At 34.6% G+C, this 26,245-nt stretch overlaps 6 protein-coding genes and 1 long non-coding RNA gene across 15 annotated transcripts; 3 read left to right on the forward strand and 4 right to left on the reverse strand.

Moving 5' to 3' along the window:
* Nucleotides 1-425: 425 nt before the first annotated feature.
* Nucleotides 426-3,963, reverse strand: LOC121129626 (uncharacterized). Its single transcript, XM_040725355.2, has 8 exons — nt 3,683-3,963; nt 2,907-3,217; nt 2,698-2,848; nt 2,369-2,645; nt 1,557-2,314; nt 1,212-1,505; nt 964-1,141; nt 426-904 (listed from the first exon to the last, which is right to left on the reverse strand). Exons 1-8 carry the CDS (start codon nt 3,788-3,790, stop codon nt 642-644), a joined length of 2,340 nt encoding a protein of 779 aa, XP_040581289.1. The 5' UTR covers nt 3,791-3,963; the 3' UTR covers nt 426-641.
* A 579-nt stretch (nt 3,964-4,542) lies between these two features.
* Nucleotides 4,543-6,619, forward strand: LOC121129639 (mediator of RNA polymerase II transcription subunit 20). Its single transcript, XM_040725370.2, has 2 exons — nt 4,543-5,898; nt 6,026-6,619. Exon 1 carries the CDS (start codon nt 5,045-5,047, stop codon nt 5,789-5,791), a length of 747 nt encoding a protein of 248 aa, XP_040581304.1. The 5' UTR covers nt 4,543-5,044; the 3' UTR covers nt 5,792-5,898; nt 6,026-6,619.
* Nucleotides 6,620-9,276: 2,657 nt separating this feature from the next.
* Nucleotides 9,277-12,733, reverse strand: Hsc70-3 (heat shock protein 70 cognate 3). Of its 3 annotated transcripts, XM_040725377.2 has the most exons (6): nt 12,513-12,733; nt 11,832-12,435; nt 11,553-11,761; nt 11,370-11,487; nt 11,020-11,308; nt 9,277-10,950 (listed from the first exon to the last, which is right to left on the reverse strand). In XM_040725377.2, exons 4-6 carry the CDS (start codon nt 11,483-11,485, stop codon nt 9,388-9,390), a joined length of 1,968 nt encoding a protein of 655 aa, XP_040581311.1. In that variant the 5' UTR covers nt 11,486-11,487; nt 11,553-11,761; nt 11,832-12,435; nt 12,513-12,733; the 3' UTR covers nt 9,277-9,387. The 3 variants fall into 3 exon arrangements, with proteins under 3 accessions (XP_040581311.1, XP_071749443.1, XP_071749445.1); XM_071893342.1 differs by having other exon boundaries at nt 11,553-12,435; nt 12,513-12,648; XM_071893344.1 differs by having other exon boundaries at nt 11,553-12,435; nt 12,519-12,587.
* A 1,487-nt stretch (nt 12,734-14,220) lies between these two features.
* crn (pre-mRNA splicing factor crn) lies at nt 14,221-17,686 on the reverse strand. Of its 4 annotated transcripts, none has more exons than XM_040725409.2 (4): nt 17,668-17,686; nt 16,549-16,782; nt 15,029-16,492; nt 14,221-14,961 (listed from the first exon to the last, which is right to left on the reverse strand). In XM_040725409.2, exons 2-4 carry the CDS (start codon nt 16,735-16,737, stop codon nt 14,317-14,319), a joined length of 2,298 nt encoding a protein of 765 aa, XP_040581343.1. In that variant the 5' UTR covers nt 16,738-16,782; nt 17,668-17,686; the 3' UTR covers nt 14,221-14,316. The 4 variants fall into 4 exon arrangements, with proteins under 4 accessions (XP_040581343.1, XP_071749459.1, XP_071749461.1 ...); XM_071893358.1 differs by lacking the exon at nt 17,668-17,686 and adding an exon at nt 17,275-17,292; XM_071893360.1 differs by lacking the exon at nt 17,668-17,686 and adding an exon at nt 17,014-17,049.
* A 67-nt stretch (nt 17,687-17,753) lies between these two features.
* On the forward strand, nt 17,754-22,501 carry LOC121129660 (E3 ubiquitin-protein ligase SMURF2). Of its 4 annotated transcripts, none has more exons than XM_071893346.1 (4): nt 17,754-18,540; nt 18,983-19,163; nt 19,220-19,720; nt 19,791-22,501. In XM_071893346.1, the coding sequence occupies exons 1-4, from the start codon at nt 18,406-18,408 to the stop codon at nt 21,671-21,673; spliced, it is 2,700 nt and encodes an 899-aa protein (XP_071749447.1). In that variant the 5' UTR covers nt 17,754-18,405; the 3' UTR covers nt 21,674-22,501. The 4 variants fall into 4 exon arrangements, with proteins under 4 accessions (XP_071749447.1, XP_071749453.1, XP_040581330.1 ...); XM_071893352.1 differs by having other exon boundaries at nt 17,806-18,540; nt 18,983-19,157; XM_040725396.2 differs by having other exon boundaries at nt 18,025-18,537; nt 18,981-19,157.
* Nucleotides 22,502-22,608: 107 nt separating this feature from the next.
* On the reverse strand, nt 22,609-25,306 carry ATPsynO (ATP synthase subunit O, mitochondrial). Its single transcript, XM_040725418.2, has 4 exons — nt 24,570-25,306; nt 23,432-24,497; nt 22,961-23,378; nt 22,609-22,895 (listed from the first exon to the last, which is right to left on the reverse strand). Exons 2-4 carry the CDS (start codon nt 23,443-23,445, stop codon nt 22,695-22,697), a joined length of 633 nt encoding a protein of 210 aa, XP_040581352.1. The 5' UTR covers nt 23,446-24,497; nt 24,570-25,306; the 3' UTR covers nt 22,609-22,694.
* On the forward strand, nt 25,102-26,105 carry LOC139907165 (uncharacterized). Its single transcript, XR_011783583.1, has 2 exons — nt 25,102-25,236; nt 25,298-26,105. It is a non-coding gene; the product is annotated as an uncharacterized lncRNA (long non-coding RNA).
* The last annotated feature ends 140 nt before the right edge of the window (nt 26,106-26,245 follow it).

The raw sequence follows: 26,245 nt of genomic DNA on the forward strand, positions 1-26,245 counted from the left end.
AAATTGCTTTCCCATATTTTTTTATTATTATTTTAGCTATAAAGTTGATTTGGGCAGGGTAAAAGCAGTCATTCAATGATATTTTTTTTTTAATTAAAAAGTGGTTCTTCTGGCAAACTGAATTGTAGTCGTTAATATATTAAAAAAAGTCCAATAATTTTAAAGCAAAGTATAGACGGGTCATTTTGACCCAAAGGTGTGTACAGAAAATGAAGACAACCCAAGGGTTAATCATAACATGATAATCAAAGGATCCGGCAACTATTGGCCGTAATAGGAATCAAAGTTTCAGGAGTGTGACTGTTCACTTTCTTTTTAATTGATTAGTTCAAATCATGAAATTATATTTAGAATTCCCTTCTGAAATACATACAACATAATATGGCCATGGATTATCATGAATAAGTCCGCTGAACTACAATTAATTTCTAGTAATAATATCATCTTTCCCTTTATTGTATGAAACTATAAGTATCTCGCTTTAATTAAAAAAAAATTAAAACTTATATTATTCACGTTATTACTTATATACTTTATTTAACGCTGCAAATCTGATTTTGTTATTTTTGGGTAGGTAAAATTAATATTTGAGTGCGTTCAAGGTTAATGTATTTCTATTGACCTTGAGTGCGTGGAGATTTTCAGCTTTTGGCGGAATGTAGTTTAGATAATTTTAATATTTGATTTTGAATTTCCTTCATTGAATTTATTTCTTCCCTTTTTTCGGCAATTTGTTTATCCTTTTTGTCTAATTGTCTTTTTGAGAGACCAAGTTGAGATTTGTAGTCTTTTTTTAGAGTTTCTATCTCCTTCTCAATAAGTTGTCTCGTGTTACTCTCTACATTTAGGGCACGATCTTTTTTCTTTAATTTTTCTTCTTGTTTTTCCAATGTAGCTACCATATCTATTTCGAGAGAAAATTGCAGGAAAAAGCCTAGTCTAAATCCAAAATATCTAAATTACCTGAATTAAGTTTCTTTTCCGATTTCAAATTTTCTTGGAGTTCAGCTTGAACTTTAAAATGCTCCTGTATCGTCTCTTGAAGTGCTTCCACATCGTCTTTATATTTGAGTGCCTTTGAACTTAACTTTTCATAGTTTTTCTCAAGTTCCTCATGTTCTTTAATCTTTTTATCAAGCGCCTAGTTGGATTAAGTAGGAAGATACGTAAAATAAACTAATTTAACAATACGAAGATCAGTCATAACATACAACTCTCATTTCATTTTTTAGACTGAATGAATTTGACTCCAAGGATTCTAACTCGCTATCTATTTCATTTATTTCTACTTTTTTATTATTATAAAGCTCATCCATTCGACTCAAAGCATGAGTAAATTCCTTCACTTGAGACTCCACTTGGACAATACGAATATTTTCTAAATCAATAGTCTTCTCAGCTACTTCTAGGGAGTGTTGAAGAATTTCCAATTTGTGGTCAGCCGTATCTTTTAGAAAATTCCCTAATTCAAATAACTCAACCGATGAAGAAGATATATTTCCAAACTGAAAATTAAATCAACAGTAATCAATATTTAACACCCCTCAAAAAATTACTTTGTTGTTTTCGATGCTTTTTCGTATAAAATCAACAGTAGAGTCAATTTTATCCTCAAAAATACCAGTGACGGGTCCATATAAATCTAAATTGCGGGGTTTAGATGTGTAGTCGTCATTTTTCTCTTCATGAACAGTGTTTAATAACTCATTTGAAGTAGAAAGAAAGATGTCTTTTGTGATACTTGGATGGCAGAAATCATTTAAGCAATTCCTCAAACTCTGAATTACATGTTCATTTTTCAGAAGAACGTCCTCCACAATTTTCTTCCAATTGACGTCATTAAGTTCCTTACAAAACAATATTAAGTCTACTAACATAACTGAAACACAAGGAATACTCCGATCCTTATCAAATATAAGCTCTATTTGTGAGTTAATAAAATTGATTGGACTTGGAAGTTTAGACACTATATATTCACTCCAATTAAAATCAGGCTTTGATATCGTTCGAAGGACTCTTAGAACTGCTAGTCGCTCCATGCGATCAATTTTATTGGATGAAATTAACTTTAGTAGTTTAGATACAATTCCATTCGTTTGACTCTCACTGCTAATAGCAACAGCTTCAGCATCTTTTCCAAGAACATCCTGCAGACAAAGAATTGTTTCGATTAAGGGACTTTTCAGACATGACTCCAAACGTTGGGAAATCAATTTTATAATTAAATTAAACGCCTCTTTATTATAGTCCCATGACATCATTAAAAAACGGCGAAGAAACTCAAACATGCACTCATTAGAGATGAGAGTTGAACCTACAAAGAGCCAAATTGAAGTGATATTTTTCCGTCAAAATATTATATATCTACCTTCTCCGAAATCCGCGATATGATTAATCCTTCTGACTAAATTGAGTGTATACAAACCTTCAATGTTACTTTTGTTTTTTGTTTCTCTTGTGATACTTTTCAAAATCTCAGTGAATAGCCTCATCGTTAATATATCTTCATCTGCATATGCAGTGCAAAATGCATCAATTATAATCAGAACATAATTATCTTGCTTATCATTTCCCTCATTTTCTGAAAGGGCTTTGTCTATGAATATGGATCGACTTATGCTATAATGTAGCATCTTAATTAAAACCTAAAAGAAGAATTGTATAAACAGCTCGAAGAGAGATAAAAAAATATCTCACCTGTAGCTTAGGATCTCTTTGTTTTTGTATGAAAAGATACTCCACGTCCTCTTGAATTAGAATATTATCAATAGTAAAATCCAATTGGTAGAGACATACAAGAATAAAAACACTTGGAGCTGTCATCTCTCTATCCCCATCAGTTATGTACCTGAAAGTATGACCAAGTCTCAATAAACAATACTCCTCCTTCATAACAAGGAACCTACTTCATAACATATTGTACTAGCTTTTCTAATTTTGGCAAATCGGGACCACCCACTTTCCATCCCAGTACGAGATATTGAATTAAACGTAAAGCCTTCAAGGAATGGTACTTGGATAGGAATTTCATAGACAAATCCATAAGATTGGAAGAATCTCGAAGGAATATTCGAAATTCTTCATTATGCTCACAAATCTTTTCTAAAAAGTTTAAAATGGTTTTAATCAGGGATGTAGAGGTTGAGAATGTCTCTAAAATCCATTCCAAGTCAGAAACAAGGGATTTGCTCTGAGAGAGAGAATTAGGATTCAAGGCCTGTAAGACAATTAATTCAATACTCAATTAGCACCAAGATGACTGAAACGTATTAAGGAATATAACTAAACTATTAAATTAGTTGAATTATATTATAATTATTAATTTATAGGCAAAATCAACATGAAAACTTCTCATGTTTTTAAAGGAATACACTAATTTCAAGAGATATTATTTATGATTAAAGAGTGAAAACAGTATGACTGCTGAAGTTTTAGAAGTATATTCATTCATTAAATAACATTTCACGGGTGTTCTAATATTACATTTAAATATAAATAATAATGGATCTCCATTAATAGTCTTAGACAATTCTCATTACAAAATCCAGTAAATAAAAATCTCTTTAAAAATGCCATTTATTGCATTTCTACATCTACATTAGAGCTTTGGTAGTTCGTGTCTTGTATAATAAGAATGAAAAGACTTGAGTTATGAATCTAATTTAATTATTAAAATACAGACACTGAGTCCTTTCTCCACAGCCGACTTCTTGCATTCGGACCCTGGATCTCTCCTAAGATCAAGAACGGATCGATGAAAAGATTCCACGTCTGAGATACTTGCGACCATTATTTATTATTAATACTCATTCGTAATTGAAAAGTTTATTAAAATAATTAAAATTATATAAAATATTTGATACTTCAAAAATTCAAATGAAATGAATTAGCTGCTAGGAGCTAGCTGTCCTAGATTGTGCGCGAATTTCAGCCATTTATTTTAATAAGACTAATAACTCGTATGACGTCATTCATATATTCATACGCTCCTTTATATTATCATAATTAATTCCAATGTTTGCTCTTAATTATGTTGATGGATGCTTTATTTTACATAACTTAATAGATTTGCCCAATTTCTGTTTTTCGTGGTCATGAGCTATGAGTTATGACTGATGTGTGTGAATAGTAATGAATTAAACACGTATTTTTGTGACGCCATACAATAATATGTTTCCAATTATTTGTAGCTATATATGGAAAAGTAATCGCTAAACCACGCAACCTGCTGTGGCAAAATTAAAATATATAATTAATTTGTTATTATTAAAAAGTAATTCTAAAGTATCGATATTTTTTGTACAATCATAGAAAATTAAAAATATCTATTATAAGACTTCAAATCACATGTTAAATCCTTCCAACTAGTGACAATATTTATAACTCCAAATGATGTTCAGGCAGATTTAAGATTTTTGTAAAGGAAGGACAATCGTAATTCGTACATATACCTATATTCTATTTGGTAGGTTGTGTGATTTAGCTAGTGTTCGTCTTCATATATGAATCGTGCTTCTAGATACTACTATTAGAGGGCAATTTGTTTGTTTTCTTGAACCTACCTGATTTCGTCATTGGCACAGCGCTCATTGTATCCTCCCACAGGCAATTGACTGTCTATTGTTTATTCAGATTTTATTAAAAAATATCCAAATTAAGAGAACTTGAAACTTCCTACCACATTAATTTTTCTGTGTGGCTTTTGCCTTTTGGTTTATTTAATTAATGAATTGAGTCCCTTTTGGCTTGTACTTCTGTAGTAGTTTTGATTTCCTTTAGAGCTAGGGTGACGAGAGAATGCGATGTCAACATCAGGAGCTCCATCAATTTTAGCGGCCAAGGAGACGTTTTCCACTCTTTTGGAGATATCGAAACTCTTGAATACTGGACTGGACGCTGAGACCTTGGCCATTTGCGTCCGCCTGTGTGAGAACGGAGCCAACCCGGATTCTCTGGCAACAGTGATCAAGGACTTGAGGAGAGAGTCTGCGGGATTGCGACATAGTCAAGACCTAGAAGGAGACTCTGAGACGGAAGAGTCTTGATGGGTGTGACGTCTCTCCTCATTTATCCTCTTCCACAGGATAAAACCGCCCCTCAAACCATCGATCTCATTCAGAAGAGAATCCTTAACTTGGGTGCTGTCCATACGGGACAATTCCTCGTGGATTGTGAGACCTACATCAACACAACAGTTCCATCTAAAGTCCTCCACGTTCTTCATAATTCTGAGCAACCTGCCACTGTATTCTCCATACTTGAGTCTCCTGGAAAACATTCTGTGTCCTTCACTTCAGACACTCTCTTTGACCTCCTCCTTCTTAAACTCTCAAACATCTATTCCAAAAAATCCAAAATTGAATCCAAGGGACACCGTTTCGAAATTGGAGATTTCCTTGTCAAACTAGGTGTTGTGTCATCTGCTGGATCCTTCAAAGGCATTCTTATTGAAGTGGAGTATCTCCCTTGCTCCGTTATCTCCTCTTCCTGGAATTTGATTGTGGAGTTTATGCAGGGATTCTTAGGATCCACTGTACCTACAGAAATCCCTTCATGTATCAAGAGCAAAGAGTCCCCTGGAGAAATGTTCTCTCCTCTGGATACAATTCAATTATATTTAGAACATTTTGGAATTCTGAGAAAAGTAACTACTAATTTGGCTGCTGGTCCTCAAATGACCGGAACTAGTGTTTCCTCTACTGCCCCATCCTCTTCTTCATCCTCATCTCTAACAACATCACAGTTACGTCCTCAAACTACTTCTTCCCCTAAGGTTCAAGTTAGTCAGTAATACAATCATCATGGCTGGAAGTGTTTGGACAAGTTCTCACCATGCTCAATGGATACAAAATAAAACGGATGTATTACGTGAATATCATATGGATTTCCAAGTGCTAAGTGAGGATGAATACAAAAAATATTTTACGCTAGTTTTATTCAAAGCGTAATAGCATCTAGATAACAAGTTTTAATTAATTATAACTTAACAACATTCAATACATGTGTATTCCAATTTTCTGGATAGGGCGAACAATATCCTGGAATCGGAGTTTTATTTATTGGAAAACTTTGAACTATTGCTTAGTTGTGTTTCTTCCCCCATCGAGCCTTGTTTTAATTATGTCAGAATCTAAATGTAGAGATGTTGGTCCTTCCAATGGCCTGGAAGGCTGTGAACGACTCTCTGCGTACGAATGTCTGTCTTTTAAATCCACTTTATTTGATTGCGTCATCATGAAAAAGGACCGCACATAATAGTTCGTTGAGCTCAATGTAAATTTAGAGAAAGTTTCAAGATATTTCAAAGTACATCATCAAATTGTATGAGCTCCAAAATAATTTTGAAGATTTAAAAAAATGGGTAGGATAGTAGCAAAGACGTGAAACACCTCTTTCCTCTGACCCCCAATCTCAGAACGTCGTCTTACTGACAATACAGAAATATATTCATGTATAAGTATGTTAATTATGTATATTTGTTAACCTCAATAGTGTAATTAAACTTAATATCTGTGGCTATTAAAAAGCTTTCAGCTGTCCGTTCATTTCAACATGGGATTTATTATATGTAAATTAATATTTTTGATAATTAATAAAGTGACTACTTTTTTCATTGAAATTTTGTATTTATATTTCATTCTTTTACTACCAATGATCCTTATTGATATATATGAATCCTTATCTCTGCAAATGCTTAAGGGCAATTAAGGTATGAGAATGACTAGAATTCTAGATCTGCAAGAGGTTTTCATCTGGCCTCTTCACCACATATATAAAACAGTGTATGTAGTCATTATATCATTTTTAAACCTTCAAAGAAAGTTGAGTTGAGGGCGGGATTTTAAAATTTGTTGACTAGTGCTATAAACTGATTATATTATGTAAATATAGAGTAATTAGAAAAGCTTGGGGTTATTTTTGAAGACCCCTAGGTATAGGTTAGGGCCTGCAGAAGTGAGGTGTACCCCTTTAATGAAAGGAATTTTTCATCACCTTTATTCTTTTTTTTCAAAAATGCTGGAGAGACTCCGACGGCCCTGCCCCTTTAAAACATAACTGAGTAGGTTTCCTTCAGGTATGAAAACCTAAATACGCCTATTCCAACAACACAGGTACGGCATCATTGTAAAAAAATTGCAATACTTTGTATTCTTCCCTACTTGATATTTTTTTTTTTTTACTTAACTTGATTTTTTCTCCCATAAAAATATCATTTGTTAAGTTACGGAATTCTAGACAGTAGGAGTCTAGAATTTCGTGGTTTAGTGTAAATAAGTACCGCCCCCTTAGCGATATAATGACACATAGGGCCCACACGTCGCTATTATTATTTATGAAATGGTATTTTATTTCTATCCTCATTTTATATCATAAGAAAAAACAATAGATGTCAAAAGTATATTTCTATTGGAAGATTCACGGAAATCATCTTTGCTAAATAACTTCTTATATTCAAAGGAAACACTTAGTTATATTCAGCCAAAAATTAGGAAATTATGAGTAACAAAACAAAGTGCCATTTGCTCATGTTCAGAACAAGATATCAAAGTTTCGAAAACATTCATTAACACTATAAATTTTATTGTATGTTTTTTCATTTACTTATTTTCTCCAACTTGAAAATTGAGAGATAGAGCGAGACAGTTGCAACACTTTTTTTTGCTCAATTACACAAAGTATATTTGATTTTAGTCTACATGTGTTTCGTACTATTTAAGGTTACAGCAGTCAATACTTTTTCCGAAAATTACATTCAAAGCAACTCGTCTGTTGTAAGTGTTAAACAGTTAAAAAAATATCCAAGTTGAGTTAGAAATTAAGAAAATGAGACTTAATAATATTTTTTGATGAATAAATAAATTGATCATTCAAGATGTTGAATGATTAAATTTCAATGTATTATAGTAGATTAAGATATGATAAGACTTATATTATAAAACACTGATCAGTATTATAGATTGAAGAAGTTCCCTCTCAAAAAACTTTTTTTTTTGCCTAAAAAACATACTTGATGTGAAGAGCACTAGTTGCAACTGTGACCTTTCTATCGAATCTTACAATCTCTCAAACTTCTCCTTACAAGTGAGTTTTTATAGAATATGAACTGAATGCATAAGAATCCAAATATCAGTAACATAAAACATAATAAAAAAATTGACAGCATTTTAAAAAAAATATAGATCTCAAAAACTACTTTTAGGCCTCCTAAACAGTATTTATCCAATATCTAGAAGAAAATACGAGAAAAATTACTGGTTAAATAATCTGCATTATATTGTACAATTATGATTTAGATTTTAGAGAGGTAGCTTTGTTGGTGTTCAAATAATGGGACCGTTGCAACTCTTGCCAGTCTATCCCTTCTAAAATCAGTCTGTAGACAATATACATAGTATTCCCTGCTGTGGACCACAAAAGGAAAAATAAATTCTTCAAAACACGTGTACAAAAATGTTGGTCCAAAGAGATCCAGAATTCTAACAAAGTATTATAAGTTCTACTTAAAACTATCATTTAAAGTTGCTCCTTCTTGATCAATAATAATATTGTTTTAAAATAAATAGCTTCCATTTAAATATAACCAGTGCAAGGGTGGGGGGGGGGGTGAGGGCTCTAACCCCTTAACTGAGAAACAGATTATTGTACTATTACCTCCCTTCCTCATACTTGTACAAATTCGCCTCCTTGGAAATGGAATCCAGACATTACATTTATAGCTACCTTTCACTGATAATCAACAGTAGATGAGCGACATAGTAATAGTTGGACTTTGTATAGTTTAACGGAACTTCTATCAAATGGCACTATGAATGAATGTATGAAACCTTTTAATTTCTCTTCCCACATTTACCTGTTGCTAGAATAAAAATATCAGGGTAATAATGAAAAAAGCGGAATAAAGAAGACTTAACGAGGTAGTATTTTTTTTTTTTTTAAATATATTTCTTTTTTCCTTTTTTTCTTCTAAAAAATATCAATAACCTAAATAACTTAAAATTGACATTTCGAGTGTTCCTCTTTTATGAAAATACATAAGAAAGTTTTACAAACAAACTATTTAATTAAAATACCAGTAACAAATATTTCACAGAAAATGCATGGAACCTAAGACTCGTCTTTCCAAACTCTCCAGACACTAACTGAAGAGGAATCTAGAATCATATATAGGCAGGATAGTAACGTAAATGGATGTTGGGATGATGGAAAAAAAAACTAAACAATTAATGATTGGGCGTAGCCGTGTTTGTGTGTGAGCTCAATGATGAGATATATCAATAGTCTCTGAATTCTCATATTTTTTTTAAAGGCATCAAACAGCAGAACCGACAATCACTTTGATAATAAGTCTTTTAATTGTATAAAATTGAAGATGATGATGATGACAACCTATAGTTCGTCCTTATCCATATCATCCTCGCCTCCAGGAGCCTCGCCACCTGGTGGGGGAGCTCCTCCTTGGTAAAGTTTAGCAATGATGGGTTGAACGGTATCTTCCAATTCTTTCTTTTGAGCTTTGAAGTCCTCTGAATCAGCATCTTGGTGTTCTTCAAGCCAAGAGATCTTTTCGTTAACTGCTTCTTCCATCTTTTCTTTCTCTTCATCGGTAATCTTAGCCCCCAACTTTTCTTTATCATTGAGTTGGTTCTTCAGAGAGTAAGCGTACGATTCCAATTCGTTACGAGATTCAACACGTTCTTTAAGTTTCTTATCCTCATCTGCAAACTTTTCAGCGTCATGGATCATTTGCTCAATATCTTCTGGTGTAAGCCTGTTTTGGTCATTAGTGATTGTTATCTTTTCCTTGTTTCCAGTTCCCTTATCTTCAGCAGATACTTGCAAAATACCATTTGCATCAATTTCAAAGGTAACCTCAATCTGAGGTGTTCCTCTAGGGGCTGGTGGAATGCCATTCAAATCGAATTTTCCCAAGAGATGGTTATCTTTAGTCATAGGACGCTCACCCTCGAAAACTTGGATGGTTACTGTATTTTGGTTATCAGCGGCAGTTGAGAAAATTTGTGATTTCTTGGTAGGAACAACAGTGTTACGGCCAATGAGCTTAGTCATGACTCCTCCCACAGTTTCAATACCCATTGTCAAAGGATTAACATCAAGCAATACAATGTCTCCAGTATCTTGTTCCCCAGAAAGGACACCAGCCTGAACAGCAGCACCATAGGCAACAGCCTCATCAGGATTGATTCCTCTTGAGGGTTCCTTTCCGTTAAAGAATTCTTTGACCAATTGTTGAACCTTAGGAATACGAGTGGAACCTCCCACAAGTACGATCTCATCAATATCCTTCTTTTGCATATCAGCATCATCCAAAACTTTTTGTACGGGTTTGAGTGTAGAACGGAAGAGATCCATGTTAAGTTCTTCAAATTTGGCACGAGTCAATGTTTCAGAAAAGTCATCACCTTCAAAGATGGACTCAACCTCAATCTTAACTTGATGAGCAGAGGAAAGTGCTCGCTTAGCCTTCTCAACTTCACGTCTCAACTTTTGAACGGCACGGTTATCTTTTCTGAGATCCTTTCCTTTCTTCTTTTTGTAGAGCTTGATAAAGTACTCCATTACTCTTTGATCGAAATCTTCTCCACCCAAGTGAGTGTCTCCATTAGTAGAAACGACTTCAAATACACCATTATCAATAGTAAGAAGAGAGACGTCAAAGGTACCGCCTCCCAGATCGAAAACCAGGACATTCTTTTCGCCCTCCTTCTTGTCAAGACCGTAAGCAATGGCTGCTGCGGTGGGTTCGTTGATAATGCGCATCACGTTGAGACCAGCAATGACACCGGCATCCTTGGTTGCCTGTCTTTGTGCATCATTGAAATAGGCAGGGACAGTGACAACGGCATGTGTCACCTTTTTGCTCAAGTAAGCTTCAGCCACTTCCTTCATCTTGGTGAGTACCATGGCAGAGATCTCTTCCGCTGCAAAAATCTAGAGGAGAAAAGGAGGAAGGTTAAGCATGGCCACACTTGGGCTACCAACTACTTGGGCTTGTCTTACCTTATTCCCATCACCAGTGTTGAGTTCGATGTGGGGCTTCGTGTTCTTTTCCACAAGCTTAAAGGGGAAATACTTCATGTCCGACTGAACACTCTTGTCAGACCACTCACGCCCAATCAGACGCTTGGCATCAAAAACAGTATTTTCGGGATTCGTAGTCAGCTGATTCTTTGCAGAATCCCCAATCAAACGCTCTCCTTCCTTGGTAAAGGCCACATAGGAGGGAGTAATTCGGTTACCCTGATCGTTGGCAATTATTTCCACTCTTCCATTTTTGAATACACCCACACTAACAAAGTACATTACAAAATAAGAGCAACTCATACAATTAATCTAAACTCCAAACTCACCATGAGTAGGTTGTACCCAGATCAATACCGATAACGGTTCCCACATCTGGTTTATCATCCTTGGCCATGGACAAACAGCCCAGGCAAACCAATCCTAATAAGGATACAAACTTCATCTCTGTAATGACAAAATCAAGCAATTAGTGCTATTTAGTTGCTTGGGAAAATTCCACAAACTCTCACCCTTTATCCTGTATTAAATATCTTCACTAATTAATCACTTATTCAAAGTCACTTTCCCTTAAATTCACAATGTACGGTGTCTCCTCTCTCAAGTTTCAAATTAGAATGAGTCTAATATTCTTCCTTTCCTTTATATTTCTCCTTATTCTACCATGCTTAACATCTATTGGCTATTAAGCGGTCGTGGCTTTGTCTCATTGGACCACGTTCTTTGAAACCAGCCCGGTAAAATAAGTACATACATTTCACATTTCCATTTAATATAAGCTAAGCGCTTACCCTAGGAGGGACCTTTTGCGCACACACATCATATATCAACTCCGGCATCTCCACATATTATGATGACGTAAGGCATCTTTCTTACTAACAACTACCTTATTTACCGGCCCCTCTGGAAAATTCTCTATGACGTGTCAAATTTACACAGAGAATTTCACTTCAGAGAGTGACAGTACTCTACTCTACGTATCTCATTCTCTTTCGCTAAGAACCTGAGTAGAAAAGAAAGAGTAGCAGAGGGAGTGAGGGGATCCTTGCCCTGGCTTTTGTATATAACTGTAGCTTTCGGCTTATATTGTTGTTTTCCTTCTTGATAGTAATTATTGTTATGTACATCTCTTATGAATCTATGTATGATAATATTACGTGGATCACTAAACTTAATCTACGTGTTCCACTTCAACAATGAATTGGATCAACTTCGATCCTGATGAAATGTAGGTGAACAGTTTTATCAGATATTATTTTATGTACTAGTACATAAAATAATGCTCAATTCACAGAAAGAAAGGACAATGAATTACAAATGTATATCTACACTTTTAATAAAATATGACATTAGTACAGTAGACTCCGTTAATGTCTACTATTTATATATCCAATCCTTAAAATAGAAAATAAAATACCAAATTCAGTCTATGTGTCAATCAGATTCCTTTTACAAAATGTATTTATATTTACCATTACAATTTAGTAAGTAATATCTCTTGTAAAAGTCTATGTCTGTTGAGGGCGTTGGTCGAAACTCGGAAACTAAACTCTTTTTTTTTTCTTTTATTAATTCCAACCTTGAAATAGTAGTGTCCAGTTGATCAATGCCATAAAAACAATAAAAAATGCAAATTTAAGTACACACACTGTAAATTAAAGGGACAAGAGTCCCTGATCTGTCACAATTCAGTGAGCAACAAGATTACTTACATTCACGATGATTAATCGTCAGGAATCTACTCTGTTGAGAGTATCTCCTGCAAATATCCTCACATTACAATATAAATTATATCAAATATAATTGATTATATATGTATTCCTGAATATATGTTATATTATATGAAAAAGTGTATTATAATAGTCATAATTTAAAAGTATTGCAGACAATGATTTTAATTATTATCGTAATTGGTTCGTAAATTTAGTGTGTACGTTTCATCGTGATGACTATCTAAATCAGGAGTAGCCTGCATTCCAGCCGATGTAGCTCCTCATTTAATCTTATTATGCAATGATTATCCATTTTTTCGAAGTAGTGTTATTAAATAATAAAGATAGGTTTGTTAATTATCCTAAATTGTTTTTCAGTCAGCGATGTAGTACATATTCATTGAACCTATCTGTCTTTAAATCAAGAATTTTTTTCTACAATGCTTGATTTGAAATCATTGATCAAGGGTTCCTCTTTCACTATTTTTAAGAATAGCATCACAGCCGTGTTGTTAAGGAGCTATACTAGGCCTACATTTTTTTTAAAGAAAAGGTTTGAAAGGGATCTTAAAACATAGGGTGAGTATATTTTGAATTTCAAAAAGAGTATACCTTACTTAATGTGTAGGGGGTAATATTCAATTATATTAAAATATTTTGGATCTTTGTGTTTCTTTAATTTATTATATTAAAATATATCTTTTTTCTTTAATTTATTATTTAAAATATTTTATATTTTTTGTAGTCAATTTTTAATATGAAACTTCATAAACCCATAAATTTCATGAATTTATAAAAAAGTCAACTAACAAGGTGTAAAAAGAGGACAGTTTCTCGCTCTAATATATAATGAGCAAATTTGATTTAAGTTCCTTAAACCCCAATTAGTCTTCTCACTCAATCCATTTATTGTGTTATCGATTTATCTTTGAGAGTTAATTTTACCCCTTTTAGCAATCTTTCATTAAAATATTCATATTTTACCGACTATCTGTCACGGATCAAACACCTTAAAAATATTTTTTAATAGTATGGAAGGGCTTAACAAATATTTCGTAATGTAAATACATTCTATTAAAAATGACAAAATCAATAAAATGTTTGTATATTACTCAATGGGAATAATAAACTAATCAAATAAATATATATTATAGTAGTTAATAATTTCCTTTTTACATAAGTTCCTACTCTTATGATTCATTTTCTGGAATGAAACTTAATACTAATACGTGTCATTGAAGCCAATGATGAACGTGGCAAGTATATGTTATAATACTTTTCTAGTTTTCAGAATAACCTCCCCCACGTAAAAGAAATCGTATTTTTTTTCAAACAATTAGAAACAAGATAACTAATTCCCGCAAAATATTTTCAAAACTTAAATCACTTTAAAATTAATTATGAAGATATATACAAAATAGCCCTTAGAATGGAGGTAATTGATAAAGTACGTTTATATAATAGATAATACAATCAATCAATTTATTCTTTTGTCAATTTTAACAATTACAAAATATAAAAAAAAAAATTAGACACAAGTGTAGAAATGAATAAACTACGTAATTTAATCTTCCTCTTCACTGCTGCTGTCGTCTTCATTTTTGATATCTTCATCGTCTGCATCTAGATTTTCTTTTTGATTCACGCATTGTGGATCCCTATTTTCTTGCTCTATCTGTCTTCGAGAATGATTTTTATCCGAGTCTTCCTCAGACATTAATTTATTTCCTTCACCTTTATCGTTATCTTTTTCATTAGAATCCTCATTTAGTCTATTGATTGCAGTTGATAAATTGAGCTCTGCTTTCAGATCCCCACTACTTTTTACTTCTTCTTCCTCTTCTTCAATTTTTTTCTTTTTCCACATTTTTGCCATAGCTAGAAGTTTTAGATTGGGTTGAGCAGATTGATCTTCAGGGAAAATATAATCAAAATATTCTTCCCATCCTCCACATCCATTTTCATCTTCCTCAAGTTTCCTTCTCTTTTTCACCTTTTGAGGCAAAAGTTTTTGTACGTTCTTAAAGTTATCTTCATTACCATGCTCCTTTTCAAAATCTATCCATGCTTCAAGTAGCATAAATCTCTGCTCTTTAGATTCATTGTTGAGACGAAGGGACTTGTTGGCTTCCTCATAAATGTGACGAGCCTGAATAATTCGATCATCATGATTCAAATTAAGTTCAAACTGAGCATAGGACATCCATACCTAATATAAATATGAAAATAGTAACCATTATCTTGGTGTGGTCTGGTAATCCTTTAATAAATTTTACCTTGATGTGTTGCGTTCGACTCAAGAGTCTCTTGTACAGATCTCGAGAACGATCAGTTTCATCTTGTTCTATTTCAAAATCAATATATGATTTCCACAGTACTTCCGGCATATCCAACCTTGGCTGATTTACTGCTAGTTCATAAATTCCTCTAGCACGACTAATATCACCTAAAAGAGTCTCTAATTCGGCAAACTTCATCCATGTAGTACAGTTTTCTGGATCATACTCTATAAACTTTTCATACAACATTCGGCATCTTTGGAACTCACGGAGTTGGATCTCCAAGTCGATATAACCACGAAAAAGCTTAGCTTTTTTACATTTTCCTAAAGCTGAGCCCAAAGCGGATCTCGCTTTTTTTATATCCTTTTGACGAATCTCAAATTGGGCATATAAGAGCCAGAGCTTTGCGAAAGTAAATACACGATGAGGAACAAGACTTAGTGCAGTCAAATAGACCTGTCTAGCCCGCTCAAAGTCTTTGGCCTCAAGTTCCTCATATACAGCATAATTTATCCATAAATAAATATAGCGCCTCCAGTATTGTTTTTGTTTGGAGGGAGGAACATTTGCAATGGCCCTTTCATACACTTCGCGAATAGCATCCTCATCTCCATCACTTTCCATAAGACGAATAAAATCAAACCAGGCATCATAATTATTGGGATTCTCTGCAATCTCTTCTTCATATTGAAGTTTGCGCTTCCTCAGAATCACATTTTCGATACCGGCCCTTTCACCAAATTTCTTTTCGTGAATCGTATAGGATTTATAAAGTTCCACAGCTTTATCCTTTGGTATTCGATCCAAAGCATATTTATAAATAGATCGGGCACGATCATGCTCCTTATGGGACTCTTCAAATTTGGCAAAAGCAATAAACAGATTTTCATCCGTATCATGATTTTCATCGTTAAAAAAATCCACGGCTCTCACATATATCTCTCTGGCAGAATTGACAAAGCCATGAGAGTTCTCAAACTTGGCATATCGAACCCAGTTTTTGACTTCTGGATGAACGTATACAAATCGTTGGTAAATATCCCTTGCTCGATCAAGCTCTTTATACCTAAGTTCAAATTTAACATATGTCAACCAAGGTTGTTCCTCTGGTTCCCAATTCATCCAACGCTCAAATATCTCACGACAGCCAGGTATGTTTCCCAACATTTCTTCCATGTAAGTGTACTTATACCAAAATTGGTTAACACGGGGCATGATGGTGGCGGCTCTATCCCAGAGATTACGAGCGTGATTCACTTGCTTATTCCTCATTTCCATTTCGGCGTATTTGATCCATAGCGATATATTACGATGATCGACATCAAGTGCCCGCTCATAGACTGAACGAGCACGACGAATATCCTTCTGAGTCTCTTCCCATGCCGCGTACTTGAACCAATTGGACATGACCATTCGATTCTTACGAATGGCATCTTCAAACTCCTTCCGTTTACGAAGCTAAAAGTAATTGTTGAGAATGAATAAAAAGGGGAAACTAATATTAGGGGCCTTACTTGAAAATCCGCCAATTCCACTTCATCCGCAATCTTCTGTTTCGGAGGAGCAGCAACGATCTCCAATTGACGCTCTTTGGCCTCTCGAAGAAGTTGCTCTGCAGTCACTTGCAACTTAGCTGCAGATTTATTTTTAACTTTTGCCACTTTGGGCATTTTGGGAACACTTCGATTCTCCGTCGATGCCATCCTAGTGTGTTGCAGCGGGAATCCGTCAAGTTATGAGGATCGAATCTGAGTAAATATTAAAAAAGGTTAGTGTTTTGATTTTAACTGGAAGTATTTGTTGTTATGAAGTTGACGTCATAACTTTACAAAATAAAAACTCAACATAACCTCTAAGTCTATTTAATTAAGGTGAGCTAAAATAAATGATTTATCTCTCTGGTTTTTATTCAAGTCAATAGTGTAGCAGTATTATTAATAAATGCTTAACTTTAAAACTATATTAAATTCTTTACGTACTTAAAACATTTAGCTTGACCAAATAATCAAAAAAAGGGGGTAAGAATAATAATTACGGTTATTATCTCCTCCACAATGTTGCCAAATGAAAATGATATGTAAACATTCCTACACTAAAAGTAAATACTAGTTGGGTCTATAATAATAATATTCGAATATTAAGGAATTCTTAATCCATTTAAAAAATAGTACTCAACGATAGATTTAATTCCAAACTCAAAGTCATGAGCAAGATAAATTATAATAATTAATTAAAATTACTTCGATTGTGAAGGAATAAAACTGATATGAGATTTGATTGTAAGATTTCTCCTTTCGTAGTATGAAATGTAGCCTTAAAATAATGACAAATTCAGCAATAGCTTAACAATTCTATGCATAGATAGTAATGCGCAGTGTAGCAAATGTACGGTGCCATTTAAATGACGAATAAATACAAAGCCGGTCGAAAGGGGTGGATAGGAAGGGTAGAACAAAAAGAGTTAGATATTTATTAGACGGATGAATGGAGCGGGGTGGGGAGAAACCAGAGAATGGATATGTCAATGTTCACATTGGAATATGTTATGACTTATGTGTAACTGACGCTGTGAGCTGAGAGAAAAAAACGAAAGAAGGTCGACACTCGAGAGCCTATAGATAAGTGTAGATTACTTGAAGCGGTAATGTCGCGTAAGATCAGGTCAACTGTTGTGGTATACAGTACTTAAATATTCTTTGAAAATGAAGAAAAAAAAGATAATTTTTTTAAAAGATGAATGATTATCATATACTAGCATAAATACTCAGACAACAGCTGACTAACAAGCTCGACAAAAAGAAGTTGGTCGGTCAGACTCTATATTGTTATTTAATATTTTGTATGCGACAGCTGTAACTGGAATTAAGAGGTAGCAGGAGAGGAGGAGGAGACGCAAGGTAGTACTAAGATTGGGCAAGCATTTCTCCCTTTTTCTTAATAATACTATTTTGACTGTACTTGGGAGCACCTTGACTTAAGAGTCAATCATTTTTGTTTCGCCCCATTGTCGTAACTAGCTAGTAACCCCCCCTCCTCCTCCTCCTTTTCCTTCATTGAGCTTGCACACTACTACTAGCTGTACTGGTCTGTGTCTGTATGAAATAGCTGCTGCTAGCTGTAGCGTAGTGGAGTGGAGCTGAGACGTACATACTTGCATGAAGATTAGCTCATCGTCACTCAGATTTAACATTAGTGTTTTTCTAATACTAAATATAAAATAGTACATACTCGTCAATGTTTAAGCTGGTGATATGAATAAATAGTGACTGTCATGGAGATAAGAGGGACAAAGATTCGATTAACGATACTTTGCGCCCGTAATTTAGCCAAAAGAGATTTATTTCGTCTTCCAGATCCATTTGCTCGAGTGGATGTGGATGCAACAGGAGTTACGCATGTCTCAGAAGCTGCCAAAAACACGACGGATCCCAAGTGGAACACGCATTATGATCTGCATCTCAGTCCCAATGAATCCTTCACACTCTCCGTTTGGAATGATAAAAAAGGTAGAGCTAGGAGAAGAAGGGTACTTCTCATTCTTGTCTATTCATAAACTGACTTACTCCAATCACTTCATTTATAGTTAGTAGTTTCTCCTACTTCGAATGACTTAGTCTAGTAGAGAAGTCGAGATCATGAGGGATCCCATCAATTATTGAATATTAATTTTTATCACTTGTTTCTTTATTAAATATTATTACTGCTACTTGAGGAACTCAATACCCTTGTAATTTGAGCCGATCCTGTTCGCCTCTCCTTTTATGTCTTCTTTTAATTACGATTATGCAACTCAAGAAAACAAAAAGCAAAACTATTCATACCTTATCTAATACTTTTTTTATATTTCCTACCTTCTATTTTATTGTATTTTTGCTCATGAGGGTTATTGTTCCTCCATGAGGAGGATGGTCATGATAATAATACCGAATACCTTCCTTTATTTTGCAGATGCACAAAAAAACGTATAACTCCGGTTTCCTGGGATGTGTAAGACTCATGGGAAATGCAATTCAAAGAATCAAAGACACAGGCTATCAAAGACTGGATTTAGTATCAGATACTAAAATTGGTTTGCCGGTTAAAGGACAAATAGTGATATCTTTACTCTCCAGAGACGGTCATGGTACAGGTTCGTTCATTTTCCTTGTCCTTCCTCTCAATTAATTGGATTTTTTTATCATATAGGAAGTCTAAATGCTGTGGTGGATACTTTAGGCAATTTGACTTGTTCAAATGACTTACCTGAAGGGTGGGAGGAGCGTCGAACTCCATCTGGGCGAGTCTATTACGTCAATCATGTCAGAAGAACAACTCAATGGGCTAGACCAACTGAGCCAGCTTCTTGTGGTACAACTCGACGGGGTGACCGTGGAGGAACGTTATCCATAACCAATAGTAGTAAAAACAATAATCTTTCAAAAACTACTACAACGACGACGACGTCTTCCACTCCAACATCTGAAGGCGCCAATTCTCTTCCAATAGCTTCCTCTCATGCCTTAACCGGAAATGGGACTGACAACCTTCCGGCTGTGAATAATCAAGATTCTCCGTCGTCCCTCTCTGAGCCCTTTTCATCTCTACAACCAAGAAGACATCAAATCACTCAACCAGACAATCTTCCTCCGGGATATATTATGAAAACCACCGAGCATGGACAGATTTATTACATACACGAAGGAACGGGTAATATATTAGATAATTGAAATGAAACAATTGATGGGTGATTTTTCTTTTTTTGTCAAATGCACATTAGGCCAAACGACATGGCATGATCCTAGACTTACAAGGGCTCTTACGTCAAATGAAGAATTGAATTTAGGACCGTTACCTCCGGGCTGGGAACAAAGGGTTACAGACTCAAGCCGACCTTATTTCGTTAATCACAATAATCATACTACTCAGTTCTCAGACCCCAGAATCCCCTTACTGAATGACGCTAACAATCATCATCATGATGATAATTCTCCTACAAATCCCTCTCGCGGGACTTCCAAAAATGAGTCAGCCACTAATGTATTGCCAACAAATCCTTCTTTGTCTCCTGAAACCAATGATACCCACTCTAACGTGAGAAATAGTGAGCCTGCAGATAGCCCTAGTACTTCAAACGAGGCACCCCTTAGTGTAACGTGTTCGTCCTCAGGTTCTACTTCTACAACAACCTCATCAACTCCTTCTTCATTGGCACCATCCAATATTACTAACACTACTGTTTCCAATGTCAGAGCAACAACATCAAATAATACAGTACTTCGTCCCAGAGGTGAAGTTATTCAACAACTATCTCCTTTTCCTGTTCTCCCGGTCTCTTCGTCATCATCTATCATTTCATCGCCCCCACCGCCACCCCCACCACAGACAACATCATCGTCCTCTTCATCAGTTCCTAATACTCCACCCGTTATTGGGGGTCCTAGGTGTTGGCCTCAGGATCCCTTATCAATTGCGTTACATGGTGGTGGGACTGAGTTTCTGCCCAAGTTTAAAAAAGACCTAGTAGCTAAAATAAAGGTACTAAGGTCAGAGCTCAATAATCTCCAGCCACAAAATGGGTATTGTCCTCTTGAAGTAAGTCGACAGGAGGTTTTTGAGGACTCTTATCGGCAAATAGTTAAAATGAGATATAAAGTTATGCGCAAAAAGCTCAGAGTCAAGTTCCGTAACGAGGAAGGATTGGATTATGGTGGAGTCGCTCGAGAATGGTTATATCTTTTAAGTCACGAAATGTTAAATCCATACTATGGACTTTTCCAATACTCGAGTGAGGATGTGTACACACTTCAAATCAATCCCGACTCTGCAGTGAACCCTGATCACTTAAGTTATTTTCATTTTGTGGGAAGAATAATTGGCATGGCTGTTTTTCATGGACACTTTATTGATGGTTGCTTCACAACTCCGTTCTATAAAATGATGTTAAACAAACCCATCAATCTAGATGACATTGAGGCTGTTGATCCAGATCTTCATAAGTCTCTCAAATGGATTTTATCGAACGATATATCGGGAATTATCGACAATACTTTTAGTGTGGAGCACGAGGCCTTTGGATTGACGAAAGTATATGAATTAAAGGAGAATGGAAAAGACATTCCTGTAAATGAGAGTAATAAAGTCGAGTACGTCAAACTCTACGTACAGTTTAGATGGTGTCTTGGAATTGAGCAGCAGTTTCTATCTCTTCAAAAAGGTTTTAATGAACTAATTCCCCAGAATCTACTCAAACCTTTTGATGAAAAAGAGTTGGAGCTTGTGATTGGTGGGATTGGTACGATTGATATTGTGGACTGGAAAAATCATACTCGTCTTAAGCAATGCGATGCAGAAACACCTGTTGTACAGTGGTTTTGGGCCATCGTGGATTCATACAGTAGTGAAATGAGAGCACGTCTTCTTCAATTTGTTACAGGGAGCTCTAGAGTCCCACTCCAGGGATTTAAGGACTTACAAGGTAGTACAGGACAAACCGGACCACGGCATTTTACCTTACATCTCACAAATGCTCCTGTGGACAGTCTACCAAAGGCACGCACTTGTTTTAATCGTCTTGATCTTCCTGCCTATCCTTCTTTTGAAATAATGGCTGAAAAACTTACTCAAGCAGTAGAAGAAACTTGTGGATTTGCTGTTGAATAAAAAAATAAATGCTAAATATCCCTCCTCCACCGCCCCTTCTTGTATCTTAGTTAAAATATTTTAAAAAATACGTCCTCCGTTTTTTTTTTTGGGCTTTTTTTTTTTTTACAAAAAGATACTAGTTAAAAAGCAAAAAAAAAAAAAAAAAAATCTTTTTTTATATAGATTCTAGTGTATTTATTTTGTGGGTGCTTATATTCAGCAGATCTATTCTATATAGTTTCCAAAAATCTGTGTAAAGTAAGTTTATAAATATAAGTCAAGATATAACATATTAAATTTTATTTTAACAATTTTTTTTTAGTTCCAAAGGAAAGACACTAAATATTGAATGACCTTTCTATAAATATAATAGGAACTTAAAGATATTTCCCTTTTTTTATGTTACCTAAAATGTTATAAATAATCCAGATTGTTATTCCAATTCCGTTGACACTCCCACCCCCTCTCTCCTCCCTAGTCTATGCCCCTTCATATGAAGAACCAGGGACAGTTTAATATATTTTTTTAAATGATAAAAAACGAAAGATAAAATCAGAAGGCGAATGGGGAGGAGGGCTCACCCTCTGATCCTCATAGTCTCAAATCGATTATTCCATGTGTTATTATTAACTCATTCATTTATTCAACCGCCATTCCTAATGGCGATATTGGCGTTATAGCTTGTGATTTTTCATCGTGATGCCGATTTCTACTAGACTTGTGAGGCCAAAATATACAGTTTAAAAAACGAAACAAAAAAATCAACCCCCTTTCCCATCTTATTGCTTGTCAAAATGCTATTTTTCAAAAACTAGAAAAATATACATAAATATATATCTACAAATACCTGATGGTCCATAGTAACTATATTTTTTTAATTTAAATAAGAACGTATGTGTGTATTGGATTCAACTTCTAAGTACACGGGTAATAATCCATTCGTGAGTAATCGATAAAATTTATAACTTTTCTACTATATTTAGTTTCTATTCTTTAAAAACAATTACTTAAAACAAAAGACTGAGGAAACTAAGATAAATTATGCGGCAGAATGGATGATTTCGGAATATTTTTTAATTTTGGATTCGATGGACATGTCAACAAACTTGTCTCCAATGGATACAACCATTCCACCAAGGATTGAGGGATCCACCTTGTAGGTTACAAGGCTCTTTTGTCCCGCCTTTAAAAACTTACCAATGGCTGCCTCAACCTCCTTTGTTTTGACGGCATCCAATTTCTGAGGTGAATAATATACATAATAATGAATATGGATCACTCCTAATGAAAGGATGAGGCTATTACCTTTGCCGTAGTGACTTCGCAGACAACTTCGCCACGGTGTGCAGCCATAATGGTACTGAAGGAACCAATAACGTCATTGATATTGGTGTACCGTCCATTTTCAGCCAATGCAAGCATGCAGTTCTTGGAGAGCGCATTCATTTTCAACTTGTCACAAACGGATGACAATCCTTCAAACTTGAGTGTTTTTTTAATGGTGGGATCGTCCAAAAACTCCTTTAAGCGTAGATCCTTATCCATGACGACCTTGAAGCCCATGAGATCCTTTTCAACAGTAGGAAGCGATTTTTGCTTGGAAGCGGCAGAGTAGAGAGCTGTGGCATATCGACCCTCGGTTCCGTATACATAGACTGGAGGCTTGACGAGAGCACTGCGAGAGGAGGAGCTGCTAAGTCCTCGAGTCAAAATATTCAAATTCCTAGGAGATATTGTTACTCATTGTGTTTTACAGGGAACTTGAATTGAACTTACTTTACGGCAGACATAATTTGGATTTCCCAGAGAATAATGTTTAAGTAAATATAGAGAGAGAAGTCTGATCAATCGATGGAATCAAGATGGAACGTCTCAGTTAGCTGTAGGTGGAAGGTTGAGTGATATTTAACAGGGCAGCTGCGCAAAGGCTCCCCTTTTCTTCAGCATCAGCTGATCAGTGTTTTCATCTCAATATTACTAATAGAACAATTGATTTCATCAACACAATTATCCCAGTTGTTCCATCAAGAGTTTGTCGTTTTAGAACTCCGGTCAAATGATAGAATCTGTATTTGTGAGGCCATTACAAGAAATCAACTCCTAAAAAAAATGTGAAAAGGAGAAAAACAGGTTATTCTATTTCTAGCTATTTTTGCTTCATAAGAAAAGAAAAATTTCACCACTTTTAAAGTGAAGTTATAAAAACTGCAAAGAAAACAGAGTTGCTTAGAATCTTTAGTTTAATTTGAATGCAATTTTTAAAAGTGTAATGCTTCAAAGGAGCCGCAATGGCCTCTTAATGATGAATGAGGGTACAGCATAAAATTACATGATAAGGACGAATAAAAATTTATATTTGTACGATTAAGTTCTTAACCGGCTCATCTGAAATGAAGTTACTTTCTGTATAGTTATATTTAAAGTTTTTGGACGCCATTATATTGATATAAGTAATAGACATTAACTAAGTTATTAATGTCATATTTTATTAAAAGCGGAGCGTTACATTTCGTGATGTGGATTTAGAATTGAAAAGTGTCTCGAAAATGGTTGTTCCTGTTCGCTAGGATCATTAGGCCTATTAGGGAACAAAACTCCTTGTTTTAATTGGTTTGATTATGAATGTATTTCTTTTCGGCGAGATCAATGCCTTGAAATGTCTTCTATTTTTCCATTGAGTTTTGATTAATGGACGGAGAGTTTGTCTGACAACTTTTTCTTTCCTCGTGGCTATAGGGAAATCTAGGAGTTCAGGGACTTACAACTCATTATTTGAAAAATGGGTTCATTCATAAGCAACATAAGTTAACTGGAAATCCATCTAATAACCCGTAAAATCGAACTATTAATGAAAGAAGAAAAGGTATTAAATTTTTCCTGGAGATCCTAATGAAGGATCATGGTATTTTTGTACCAGAAAGAGTTGCATCTCATTCTCAAAGTAATTCGTTTGCCAAGTCATTGGAATAGGGAAGTTGTATATAATAATTATACAGAATCATGTTTTGATCAAGGGTACGATAAATATTGCAGTATATCTACCTTTATTTGTCATTGGAAGACGGCGTGTCCCGAATTGGGTATTATGGGACGGCGAAGCAATGTTTGCCATATTTGTTATGATTCTCAAGAATTTGCCTTATTATTCAGAGAATCTATGCAATAAATCCATAGATTGATTGCTCATTAAATATTAACGACAGTATTAAGGAGCACACGCCCCATTTCCAAAGTGAACGTAGAGATTACAATGGGAGGGTTGAATACGCTAAAAAACTATTAACTATGGACTTTTCTAACCTTACTCCTCAATTCAAATAGGAAAGACAAATTTCATTTCTCTTTATAAAGTTAACCTTTTTGCTATTGAGAATGAAGGAAAAGGAACATCCAATAATTATATTTTTGATGAGGCTGAACAGCTACATTTTTATCCAATGTTTTCAGTCTATGTAATGTTGTTCTATAATAATTTTAGGAAATTATAAGAAAGACTCAAATTGTGTGGCATCTCTCTTATATCATGAATTACAGCGTATAAGTGGTGTCCTGCATCTTGAAATGCAATGTGATAATTGTGGGTAATAATGTTAGAATAAGATGGTAAGTTCTTCTACTTTTAATAATTAATTTCCTTTACAGAGACCAGAATTAAAATTATATCATTAAGGCTTTTGTAGCATACAACATACCACATTTGTGGTGCATTTGATGAAGTTTCTATACACTTTCTTGTTGAAAATCATTCAAAGTTTTCGCCAGACCGCAGCTTTAAATTCAATGTTATATCTTCTAAGAAGAGTGGATGCCCAAAAATACAGTGGTAGGATTGGAGGAAATCTTTATACAAGTATTACTGTCCTTTAAAAGGAATAAAGAACTATTACATATTCACTATCAAAACATCTTCTCCTGGAGTTGTACACGTAAAAGAATGGCCTGATAGTTCACAAACTCTTTCTGTAAACTTATTAAAACATGGAATTTTGCCCAGTGAATTGCCTTTCTTGATTCATGAAGAGTATATTTTAAAGAAAAAAACTTATCGGAGGAAAGAATTGAATATCTAATGAAAAATTGATTTCTGGTTATAAAAAGAAACAACTTTTTTTTAAATCTATAAAAAATGAAATGAACTTCCATAACACAGAATTATTAATAAATATTCCTTTTCCTCAACATACCGATTTCTTGCTTACGTTGACTTTCTTCACCTATATACGTCACTTAATCCAAAGATTCTTCATCATTTTTATCCTCACCATCTAATCATTTAGGAGAAGATTTTTGCCTAATTTATTACAAAGTATCACTCAACATTAAGTTTAATTTTATAAATTTGTAATCCATCCCTTTTCTAACAATAAGTTGCTACATAAATAGTATATATTAACTAAGTTTACTCTGTATTAATGTCATATTTTATTAAAAGCGTAGCTATGACATAAAATCATAAAGTAATAAATTAATACACTAGCAAAGGTTTGTTCGGACCAAGGAGGGAGCTGGAAATTACATTGACAATGGTCAATATTATTTCTTCTTAATGTCGGTACGGGTGAGCATTTATAATTATTTATTAGAATTTAA

This window comes from Lepeophtheirus salmonis, chromosome 1 (genome assembly GCF_016086655.4).
Source record: "Lepeophtheirus salmonis chromosome 1, UVic_Lsal_1.4, whole genome shotgun sequence".
Taxonomy (NCBI): domain Eukaryota; kingdom Metazoa; phylum Arthropoda; class Copepoda; order Siphonostomatoida; family Caligidae; genus Lepeophtheirus; species Lepeophtheirus salmonis.